Source organism: Panthera uncia, chromosome X (assembly GCF_023721935.1).
Source record: "Panthera uncia isolate 11264 chromosome X, Puncia_PCG_1.0, whole genome shotgun sequence".
Classification (NCBI taxonomy): Eukaryota; Metazoa; Chordata; class Mammalia; order Carnivora; family Felidae; genus Panthera; species Panthera uncia.
The window spans coordinates 109339920-109351568 of record NC_064817.1 but is presented as its reverse complement, the minus strand read 5'-3'; the positions used below and the strand labels follow the sequence as shown (position 1 = coordinate 109351568).

General features: G+C 49.3%; 1 protein-coding gene across 2 annotated transcripts; it reads right to left on the bottom strand.

The window, feature by feature from the left end:
* Positions 1-2715: 2715 nt before the first annotated feature.
* Positions 2716-7029, bottom strand: LOC125932015 (putative MAGE domain-containing protein MAGEA13P). Of its 2 annotated transcripts, none has more exons than XM_049644369.1 (2): positions 6927-7029; positions 2716-4273 (listed from the first exon to the last, which is right to left on the bottom strand). In XM_049644369.1, the coding sequence occupies exon 2, from the start codon at positions 4205-4207 to the stop codon at positions 3197-3199; it is 1011 nt and encodes a 336-aa protein (XP_049500326.1). In that variant the 5' UTR covers positions 4208-4273; positions 6927-7029; the 3' UTR covers positions 2716-3196. The 2 variants fall into 2 exon arrangements, with proteins under 2 accessions (XP_049500326.1, XP_049500327.1); XM_049644370.1 differs by lacking the exon at positions 6927-7029 and adding an exon at positions 6703-6818.
* Positions 7030-11649: the final 4620 nt, after the last annotated feature.

Genomic DNA, 11649 nt, shown 5'->3' with positions numbered 1-11649 from the left:
GGATAATGCATGTGTGCAAGGAGGGGGGGGGGGGCTGGACAGTCCCTTGAGTTCAGATGGAGCCGGGAGTCCAGGAAGGCCAGGGTAGCTAAAATTGGCAGGACAGGATACTAAGAGGAGATTGCTATACAGAAAGAGAACTCTGGAAATCACACAGGGCTGGGAGTAATTCCTGTTCCCATTAGAGTAGAAACCCTCATAATTTGTGTGGCATTAGGGTACTTGACAGGGTTCTGCCTTTGCAGTGAAAATATGGGTACAACGTCAGGGAAGGCCCTCTGTGTTATTTATTGTCTTTTTGTGTTTTTATTTTTTAATATTTTTTAAATGTTTATTTTTGAGAGCGAGCACGAGTGGGGGAGTGACACAGAGAGAGAGGGAGACACAGAATCCGAAGCAGGCTCCAGGCTCCGAGCTGTCAGCACAGAGCCCGACATGGGGCTCAAACTCACAAACCGTGAGATCATGACCTGAGCCGAATTTGGACACTTAACCGACTGAACCACCCAGGCACCCCTATTGTTTTGTTTTTGTTTTTTAGAGAGAGAGCACATGAATGTGAGTGCGAGTGGGGGTCAGGGGCAGAGGGAGAAAGAGAATCCTAAGTAGGCTCTACACTCAGCACTGAGCCCGATGTGAGGCTCAATCCCATGAACCTGGGATCGTGACCTGAGCCGAAATCAAGAGTCAGACGCTCAAGTGACTGAGCGACCCGGGCACCCCGACTTTTGTTTTTTTAAACCAGAGCTAACATGTCCACCAAAGAAACCATTGTTCACCTCCTAGGACTCAGGGGTTTTAGGAATTCAGCCCCTGTAGTTGTTTGCTTACACGGTGGTTTCCGTGGTGTTTCCTCATCTACTACCTAGGAGAGATGTTTTGGTGTTTGACCATCTAGGTGAGCTTGTTCATCTGATGTCACCAGTGGCCTGTTTCAAATAATATGTCTTATTAGACTCTTACCTGCAAATATCAGTGTGGTTTCAAGAACCATCCTTAACGTCAGGGTTATAGCCTAAGAACCAGTAGATTATGAGCAAATCAGACTCTATTTGCCAGCTCATTTGAAAGTGTGTTGCAGATGCCAGGAGGGGCGCTCAGGCATCTGACCATCCTCCAAAGTACACTTTTGCTGCTAAGGGGCTGTTGCTATCAGGGTTCCGGAAAGAGGGATGGCCAGCCAGCGGGACATCCTTCTGCAGAGAGTCTGGGGGAAGACAGGAGATTGGGGCTGTTCATTGGGAGCACAGGTCTCCAAAGGAAGAAAAAGTGATGAGCGGTCAGCAGGCAGGATTCTAGAGCTGGACAGGGAGGCAGACAGAGGGAGATCAGGGGAAGGGTGCGGTCACGCAGGAAAGTGCTGGGATTGAGACACACACCAGCACGTGGGCAGTCGCCTCCCCAGGAGCTCTGGGGCGCAGGCAGGCCAGACGGTAGGGAAATAAAGCCCGGACAGTCCACAGACAGTGTTTGATTCTCATCCCCTTCCTTCTTTGGGCCTACTTTGGACACAGGGACCTTCTCTTTGTTGCCTGAAAGACATTGAAAAGAAATGAGCCAGAAGACAGAAAAGTGAGCCTCAGGCTGGGAGGAGGGAGAACAGCCTGGGTTTAGACGAATTCAGACCAGGCATCTAGTCCCAGCCCTGTCACGTAGGAGACATGTGACCTTGGGCAAACTGCCAAGTGCTGTGAGCATTAGGTTCTTTACCTGTGAAGTGGGCTTGATGAGTCCTGTCTTGTAGGACCTGCTAGAATGATATATTGGCACGGTGCTTGGCTTTTATGGGATCTTTAATAGCTGTGACTTTTTTTTTTTAATGTTTATTTTTGACAGAGCGTAAGCGGGGGAGGGGGAGAGAGGGGGACAAGAGGATCGGAAGCTGGCTCTGAGCTGTCAGCACAGAGCCCGATGCAGGGCTTGAACTCACGAGCCGTGAGATCATGACCTGAGCTGCAGTCAGTTGCTTGACCAACTGACCCACCCAGGTGCCCCAAATAGCAGTAATTTCTATATGATTTTGACCCCAAACTCTATCATGGTCTCATCAGGGATTGACTGTGTGTGTGTGTGTGTGTGTGTGTGTGTGTGTGTGTTTTCCACGACATCTCAGAGAATGAGCAGCTCCAGGGAGCAAACCACCAAGTGAGCCCAAAATGCTGCTTTGTAAATAGAACTAAAATGTCCCTGTTAGTGGATATATTATTTAATTTGGATATGGGGAAGTCTTCCCCAACAGAACGCAACTCATAGCTCCTAGAATTGGAGTCAAGGACTAACTGTTCCTCCTTCCCAGCTGCTCTTGCATCCAAACCACAATTTTCACTCATTTCACCCCCACCGAAAGTCTAGCCCTTGCTTAGAGGTGACCACATCACGCTCAAGATAACCTAATTAAAATGCCCTTTCAAAGGCGTGGGGCCTCGGCTTTCCCAGGCCAAGGAAAAAGCGCCAGCTCCCCCGCACCACTTCAAAGGACTGTCACCCTATTCTCAGGAACTCTTGTAGACAATGCATACAGAACACTTATCTGTGCACTGCGTTCAGTGGCATGGGGACAGGGGTGCCGTGTGTCTTCCATACGTGCCCCAGGTGGAGACTTCTCTCTGGTTTACCCATGATCCCCAAGGAATTGGTAAGAGCAGTTTTCTATTCTAGACTTTTCTCTTACTTGTAAAACACTTGCAAGAATAAATGAGCCAGTGACCCAGGGGCTTTCATTTATTAAGATTTAATTTCTCATGCACACTTTAGCCAAACAAATCCAGGTACAGATCTTTAATTTTACTAGCCAGCAGACTAAACGGGATTCAGGAATCCTAGCATGACCATCTTGTACATTTCCCCCTCTATTTCTCCATCCCATCGATTTTATTGCCGGACTCTTGCGTATTTCTAAGGAAATTCCACTATCTGTGCCATGCTATCTTCTTCCAGATCAGAAAATAAGATCGAAAGTTTCCCAATATGTTTTCCAGAAGAGCAAAATTCTTATTCTTAAGCCTAATGAACAGCAGTAAAGATGTGACCAGGGTCATCCATGAACCTAGACCATGAAGCTAACCTTTTAGAAGCAAGAGCATTTGAAAAATACCAAAACGAAAAAAAAAAAAAAGATAAAATCTGCAATTCAGTCCTCCACTGTTTAGAACTTCGACTGCCCTCTTCAAACAGAGTGGAGGATCTTCCTCAGGCTTCACTCAGGGCGAGAGAAGCTGCTGGACGGGACACTGGAACTTTCACTGGCTGTGACAGTAGTACCATCGGTGGTGGCCACTGTGGCCCGGGCTCGCTCTCTCTCGTCTCGCAAAGCTTCTCCATACCAGTACGGGAAGGAAGTGGGGTCAGTGCCAGTGACCTTGGAAAAAAACTTCAGGACTTTCATCTTGCTGGTTTCAGCGTGGGCCCTGGGGCCCCACAGGAGTTCGTATCGCGGAGGATCGCTGTGGGGCACCTGCTGGTATACCAGGTACTTTTCCTGCACTAAATCTTCGGTGATGAGCTTCCTGGGTTCCCCATAGATGAAATCCTTCCTCCCAGCATATACTCCGATCTCGCTCAGCACCCTCCAGATCCTATCCTCAGGGGCATGGTCGCCCTCCATAAAGATCACACCCAGGATAAGGATCAGGAGGCCGGTCTTGGGCATCCCCTGGTCGTCACTCAGCATCCCATCGTAGGTGAGGTCTAGGGTTTTGATAAGCACGTAGGAGTGGTTGACGGGGTCCACTTCCTTCACTTCGAGGCCAAAGACAACCTCCATGCACTCACAGGCTTTCTTGAAGATCACGGGGAAGTGGTTCTTGTGCTCTTTGATGCTCTTCAGCATTTCCGCCTTTGTGATGGGCTTCTTTGCTACATACTTGCCACTCAGAAACTGTAGCAATTTACCTACCATCTCGTCTAGGACATCGCCAGGCAAGATCGCCGGGTCTGGTGGAGCCTGGGAGGCGCCTGCATCCCGTCTTGGGCGGCCGGAGCCCTCATTTGATTTGCTCGATAGAGTGGCTTCCCCAGACTGCTGGAGAACACCTGGGTTTCCAGCAGCAGGCACCGCCTCTGGGGCGCCCTGGATCAAAGGAGAGAGAGGAGAAGAGGCAGTTTCCTTCTCAGTTGCAGGAACCTGTGCAGCTACCAGGCCCTGAGCCTCTCTTTGGGCCTTAAGGCCTACTTCAAGCTCGTGGCTCTGACTCTCACTGTGAGACATGATGACCAGTGTTGGGGGCAGCAGGCAGAGGTACGGGCAGCAGGTGGGTGACGGCAACCAACTGGCCTGAGGGAGAGAGGAACAGCGTGAAGGACTCAAGTGTGTCAGCTCCGACAAAGGCCATCATAGCAGGTCTTCCCTTCCTTAGTACTCTAGGCATCTCCTGTCTTCCTGATTGGAGAAGGGCTGGACAGACTCTGGGGATCTCTCTTCTGGAACAGGGGGTCATCTGTCCTTACCTTGATGCCTGCCAGGGTCTGGGACTCCTCCCTCTGTTGACCTGAGGTCACCTTCCTTAACCCAAGGCCTCACCGCCGTGAGACAAGAGAGGAGGAAGCGAACGGGGTGCCACATTCAGACGCCATGCCCTGGGTCCTATCTTGTCTGACGGCAGGGGCAGGGGCAGGGGCAGCCGGGCCCCATCTGTTCTTGAGTAGGGGTCCACCGCATCCTCCATCCTCACATTAACTCCTGGCAGAACCTTAGACTCATGCCTCTGCTAACTGCCTCCAGCTCCTTGAGACCACCAGGTACTTCAAATAGCAGTGAGGGTGCATTACCTCTGGACACTGTGTACCAGGGTTTCCCTAGGCAGAAGCAGGGGGGAGAAGGGGACTTATCTATCCAAGGGCCAGAGGTGGGGAGAGCCCCCAATCCTTATTCAGGGTCCTCATTTTAACTCCTGGGAGAGCCTGGGGTTCCTCTCTCGATGGCCTGACATGACTCCCTCTGCTGGTGTGAGGCTGTCCTGTCAGACCAAGGCCTTCACTTCCTTGAGACCAATGAGACAAGTGAAGAGGTGTCACATCCACCCATCCCTGCCCAAGATCTTCCAGGGCTGACAGCAGGGGTTAAGACCCAGGATGTTTTGGGATGGTGGCTCAATTTCGTCATCCCTCCTGGTACTTAACTCAGTGGCCAGCAGGAGCTGAGATGCCTACCCCTGGTGACCTGAGTGGCCTTTCCAGACAAAGATCCTTACGTCCCTGAGATCCACCCCCCGCCATGCCAGCTGGAAACGAGGGGGGACTCAGGTAGACTGACATGCTCGTGGGCTACCAGGGGCGGGGCAGGTTTCTGTGGGGACCTCTTTGTCTGGAGTGGAAATTACCCTTAGCCTTCCATTAGCAATTCGTGTTGGGCCTGCTTTCCTTCCTTTCTGCAGACCTGAGGCTGCATCCCTCACCCCGAGGCTCTGTCTCCCGGAGAGGCCAAATAAGTGAGGGGGTGACGGGGTTGCAGGAAGATGCTTCTGCCCTACAGCTCTACTTGGAGCCTCGCAGGGCTGACGGCAGGAGCAGGACAGGGCTGGAGACCCCTGTATCCATGGCTGAAGGTCCTCCGGTCCCACATCAGAGTCCTCACCTTGACTCCTGAAGGGCTGGGGCTCCTCCCCCTGTACTTGAGGTTGCACCTCTCAGACCAAGGCTGTCCCCTCCCTAATGCCACCGAGAAGGGACTGAAGCTGGGCTTCGGCCTCCCGGGCCTGCCTGGTATATACTAGGGCTGATGGCCTGGGGTTGTGTGGGTCTCCGCGCAATTCCCTCCGTGTTCTGGCTTGAGGGTGACCCCCAGCTCTCTTCAGGGTATCCCTTTTTATTCCTGGGAGGGCCTGAAGCCACATTTTGTTGACCTAAGAATGTTGCCCTCAGGGAAACGCCCCCATCTTCCAAAGACACTAGGCAAGGAGGTGAGCAGGGCGGACGGGGCATCTGTATCTGACAGCCCTGGCTGGGGCCCCTCACGGCTGAAAGACAAGACAGGTTTCTGTGGGGCCCGCCCTATCCTCTCGGCCCTAAAGATCCTCACCCTTGTACCTGGCAGGGTCTGAAACTCCTCTCTTCGATCACCAGATATTGGGTCCTTCTGACCAAGGCTCTCACCTCCCTGAGACCCCCGGTTCGGAAACAGAAGGAGGTTCCGCCTGACGCTATCTTCCGGAGTCCCCGGGGGCTGACAGAAGGGGTCACGAGAAACTTCTGGAGAGGTTCCTTAGGGTTGGGGGGGGGGGGCCGGGCAGAGCCACAGTCCTTCCCGAGGACTCCCCACCGACTCTCGACGGGGCCTGCGCCCTCTCCCGTTGGCGAACCCGAGAACGAGGCCCGCAGGCCCAGAAACCCATCTCCCAGAAACCACCCACAAGGAAGTACAGAGGGTTGGGGGAGGCGCCTCGGCCCAAGCGCCCTGCTCCGGGCCACCCAAGGCCGACAACCAGGAAGGGTATCTGCGTGCCCCCCCCCCCTTATCCGGAAAGAGGTCCCCTCGGCCCTCCATAAGGGTCTTCACCTTGAGGCCTGGCAGAGCCCGGGCCTCCTCCCTCTGAGGACTTGAGTTCACGCCCCTCAGACAAAAGCCTTTTTTCCCCTCAGGCTCTCAAAATGGAGGCCCGGATTCGGCCCGTCTGGGGCCCTGCGCAGGGGCCTGTAAGGCAGACGACGAGCGAGGTGGGGGTGGAGAGCGAGAGCTCCCCCTCAGCCCTCATTCTGGGTCCTCACCTTAACCTGGCCCCCCCCAGCCGGCGGCACGTCCCTCCGACCACCGGGGCCCTCTTCCCGTCAGAGAAAGCGAGGCCCTCGGGCTCCCAAGATGGACGTTGGGATCAACCACATCCGGGACCCCGCGGGGGTCCTTCCGGGCAGACCACAGGGGGCGGGGGAGGGGCGTCGGGGCACCCGCTCCGCAGCGAAAGCTACCGCCAGCCCTCCCTCTGAGTCCTCACCTGACGGGTGCTGGAGCCGGCCCGTCCCTCAGGTGCCAGAGCTGAGCCCACGCCCGGGACTCCTCCCTCTGGCGACCTGAATCCACGCCCCAAGTGATAAAGACAGCCTCGCGGTCCCCCGGACCGCCCTAAGGCGGAAGTCAGGTACGTCACTTCCGGGAACTCTGCCTGGGGCCTTCCAGGGACGATTGTGGGGGCAGGGAAGAACTCAGGGCCGTTTGTGTCTGGGGAGAGGACCCCTGGCTCCTCCTCCTGGTTCTTTACCTTGAACTCCCTCTTCTGACGGGAGTCCAGCCCGCTCAGAGGGAACCTCGCTTCCCTCAGATTCCGAAAGGCAGGACGCAACACATCCCTGTCCTCAGCCTGGTGTTTCCTAGAGTTGATAGTAGGGGCGGGTCCCGATCTACTTGGAATGGGAAAACCCCTGACCCTTACCTTGACTTATTGCACTGGCCGAGTCTCCCGCCCCCTGTTGAACTGAGGCCTCATCCCTCAGGTCAAGGCCTTGATCTCACCAAAAGAGGAGGCAGGCTCGGTCTTGGCATGACGGGCCCGAGTGGGGTCTGTCCGAGCTGACAGTAAGGGCAGGCTTGCGGCTCCCTATATATTGTGGGATACTCTGCAAGTATTTATATTTCTTCCTGATAAGGCCTCTACCCCCTCCCTTTATAAGGCCCCCTGAGATGCCCACCGCACAAATGCAGACGATGTGAGTGGTAAGTGATAATTGTTCCTGGGGCCTCCCCGGGGCTGAAAGCAGGTGTGCATGCCTGTGGGGCCCCTCTGTTTGGGGTGGGTGGCTAATTCAGCTCTCCATAAGGGCCCTCACCTTAATACCTGGCAGGGCCTGGGATTCCTCCCTCTGCTAGCCTGAGTCCTGCCCCCTCAGATCAAAGCCCTTACGTCCCTGAAAATGTACCCCTTCTCTAGTAGAAATCAGGCTCTGCCACATCTGGTCATCACGTGCCAGGGTCTCTCATGGCTAACAGCTGGGGTAGGATGGGCGTGGGGACCTATCTCTTCTGTGGTGGGAGTTCTGGGTTCTCCCTCAGGGTTACTACCTTGACTTCCAGCACTGAGTTGGCCTTCGCCTTCCATGGACTTAAGCCCGACCGCTTTGAACCAAGAGTGGAACACAACCCCCCCAAGTTTGTTGTCTTGGCACATACAGGTAAGGCGATAATAAATCTGTAAAAAACTTAAGGACAGTTAACAGATTTCCAGCATTCTGAATCTGTCAGGAACATTTTATAGTTGTCTCCATGAAGGTCTTGAACATTTTTGTGAAGCTTTTTCTTAGCTGATCTTCGGATTTTCATGCCGTGGTGAATGGGATACGTAAACGATTTTCACAATGCACTTATCATCCTCCACTTTACGTTTTCCCAGAGACAAATCAATAAAAGGTTGCAGCGTCAATGAGACAGAGGGTAGTGTCTTTTTACAAAATTTGTTTTTTCCAGCCTTATTGAACTGTACTTGACAAATAAAAATCGCATGCCTTTAAGGTATATAATATGATGTTTCGATACGTATTGTGAAATGACTATGGCAGTTGAGCTAATTAACATATCTGTTACCTCCCATAGTTACCACTGTGTGTGTGTGTGTGTGTGTGTGTAGTGAGAACACATGAGGTCAACCCTCTTAGCAAATTTTAAGTATATAGTAGAGTATAGTCAACTATAGTCACCATGCTGTGTATTAGATCTCCAGGACTTATTCAGCCCAGGTAACTGAACCTTTATACCCATTTCCCGCACACCTCAGCCCCTGGCAACCACCATCCCACTTGGCTTTTATGAATTTGACTTTTCTAGATTCCATATGTAATTGAGATCATGCATCCTTTTCTGTCTGACTTACTACACTTAGAACAATGGCCTCCAGGTTCATCGATATTGTCACAAATAGCAATTATTTCCTTCTTCTTAAAAGCTGAGTAATATTACAATGGAGTAATGCTAATGGAGTAATATTACAAGGGAGTATATGCTAATGAACAATATACAATATTATATATTAATAATATATAATGATATGTTAATAATATATAATGATATATTAATATAGATCACATTTTCATATATATCTCCCATTTTTATATATATTTCACGTTTGCTTTATCCATCCATCCATTAATTGACACTAGGTCATTTCCTTATCGTGACTTTTGCATATAATGCTACAATGAACATGGAGTGCAGATAGCTCTTTCAGATACTGATTTCATTTTCCTTTGGATACATAACCAGAAGTGGGATCGCTGGATCATATGGGAGTTCTATGTTTTAAAGATGTGTATTTATTTTTGAGGGAGGGAGGGAGAGAGAGAGAGAAAGAGAGGCAGAGAGAGAGAGAGGAGGACAGAGGATCCAAAGCAGGCTGTGAGCTGACAGCAGAGAGCCTGACGCGGGGCTCGAACTCACTCACCGCGAGATCATGACCTGAGCCAAAGTCGGACCCTTAACCAACTGAGACACCCAGGTGCCCCGGGAGCCCTGTGTTTAATTTTTTGAAAAAGCTTCCTGCTGTCTTCCGTGACGGTTGTACCAATTTACATTCCCACTGACAATGTACAAGGATACCCTTTTCTTCACTCCCTTGCCAGCCCTTGTTATTTCATCTTTTTGGTAACAGCCATCCTCGCAGGCGTGAGGTGATGGCTCACCGCAGTTTTGATTTACATTTCCCTGCTGATGAGTGATGCTGAGCACCTTTTCATATAGCTGTTGGCCGTTTGTATGTCTTTGGAGAAATGTCTGTTCCGGTCCTTAGCCCATTTTTTAAAATTCAGGTTATGTATTTTTTGCTATTGGGTTGGTCAAGTTCCTTATATATTTTGGACATTAACCCTCATCAGATATGATTGGCAAATATTTTCTCCCATTCAGTACGCTGCCTTTTCACTCTGTTGATGGTTTCCTTTGCTGTACAGACACTCTTCAGTTTGATGCAATCCCCCTGGTCTACTGTTGCTTTTGCTGTCTGTGCTTTTGGTGTCCTGGCCAAAAAATCTGAGACCAATGTCTGGTTTTTTCCCCTGTAGTTTTACAGTCTCAGGTCTTCCATTTAAGTCTTTAATCCATTTGGAGTTGATGTTTGTGTGTTGTGGGAGACAGAGGTCCAATTTCAGTATTCTGCATGAGTATATCCAGTTTTCCCAATCATTTACTGAAGACGCTATCCTTTCCCCATTGTGTACTCTGGGCACTCTTGGCCAAGGTCACTTGACTCTAGATGTGTGGATGTATTTCTGATCTTGTTATTCTGTGTCATTGGTCTGTGTGTCTGTTTTATGCCAGTACCATACTATTTGATTACTGTAGCTTTCTAATATATTTTGAAATCAAGGAGTGTAATGCCTTCAGCTTTGTTCTTCTTGCTTATGCTTTGGCTATTCATGGTCTCTTGTGTGTTTTCATATGAAAATTTGGGACTGGTTTTTCTATTTCTATAAAGAACGCTATTGGAATTTTGATAGGGATTGCATTGAATCTGGAGACCACTTTGGGTGGACATTTTAACAATATTAATTCTTAAAATCCACGAACACAGGAGTCTTCCCAATTATCTCTCTGTTCTTTAATTTCCTTCTTTGATGTTTTATAATTTTCAGTATGTAAGTATTTCACCTTGTTGGTTATGTTTATTCTTAAATATTTTATTCTTTTTGCTGCTATTGTGAATGGGGTTGTTCTCTTAGCTTCCACTTTCAATTGTTCATTGTTTATGCATAGAAACACCACTGAGTTTTGTATGTTAATTTTGTAACCCAAAACTTTACTGAATTTGTTTATCATTACTAATAGTTTTTTGTTCTTGAGAGTTTTCTGTTTATATGATCTTTGTCATTTCAACTTGAACAACTCTGTGTAGCATTTATTGTAAGGCAGGTCTAGTGATGAACTCCCTCAGCTTCTGTTTGAGAAAGTCTTCATTGCTTCTTCATTTCTGAAGGACAGCTTTGAGTAGTGATGATCCCTGTTTCATTTCTGATATTGATAATTCTGTCTTCTTTTACCCTGGTTAGCCTGACTAGAAGTTTATCAATTTTATTGATCTTTCCAAAGAACCAGCTTTGTGTTTCATTGATTTTCTTTATTGTATTCCTGTTTCAATTTCATTGATTTTTTTTTTAGTGCTTATTTATTTTGAGAGAGAGCGAGAGAGAGAGAGTGCACACACACACCAGGGACAGGCAGAGAGAGAGGGAGAGAGAGAATCCCAGGTAGGCTCTGCACTGTCATCGCAGAACCTGATGCGAGGTTTGAACCCACGAACCGTGAGATCATGACCTGAGCCAAAACCAAGAGTTGGACACTTAACCACTGAGCCATCCAGGGCCTCCCAATTTCATTGAGTTTTACTCTGTTTTTCTCTCTGCTTTCTCTACAATTTAAGTTGTACTTTTATTGTCACTTAGCTCAAAATATATATTTTAAGCCTCTGGGCTTTTTTCTTTGACCCGTGAATTATTTAGAAGTGTGTTATTTAATTTCCAAAGATTTGGAGCAATCTTGCTATTGCTTTTTAGTTTAATTGCACTGCGGCTTGTGAACATACTTTGTATGATTTCTTCTGAATTTGTTAAGGTGTGTTTAATGGCTCTGAATTTTTTTTTATCTTGATAAATATTTTATGTCACTTGAGAATAATATGTATTCTGTTGTTGTTGGATGGAGTATTTTATAAATGTCAAGTAGATCAAGTTGATTGATAG

Bases quoted from the DNA above. Each gene is read 5' to 3' on its own strand.
- LOC125932015 (XM_049644369.1), bottom strand. From the start codon at position 4,207: ATGTCTCACAGTGAGAGTCAGAGCCACGAGCTTGAAGTAGGCCTTAAG.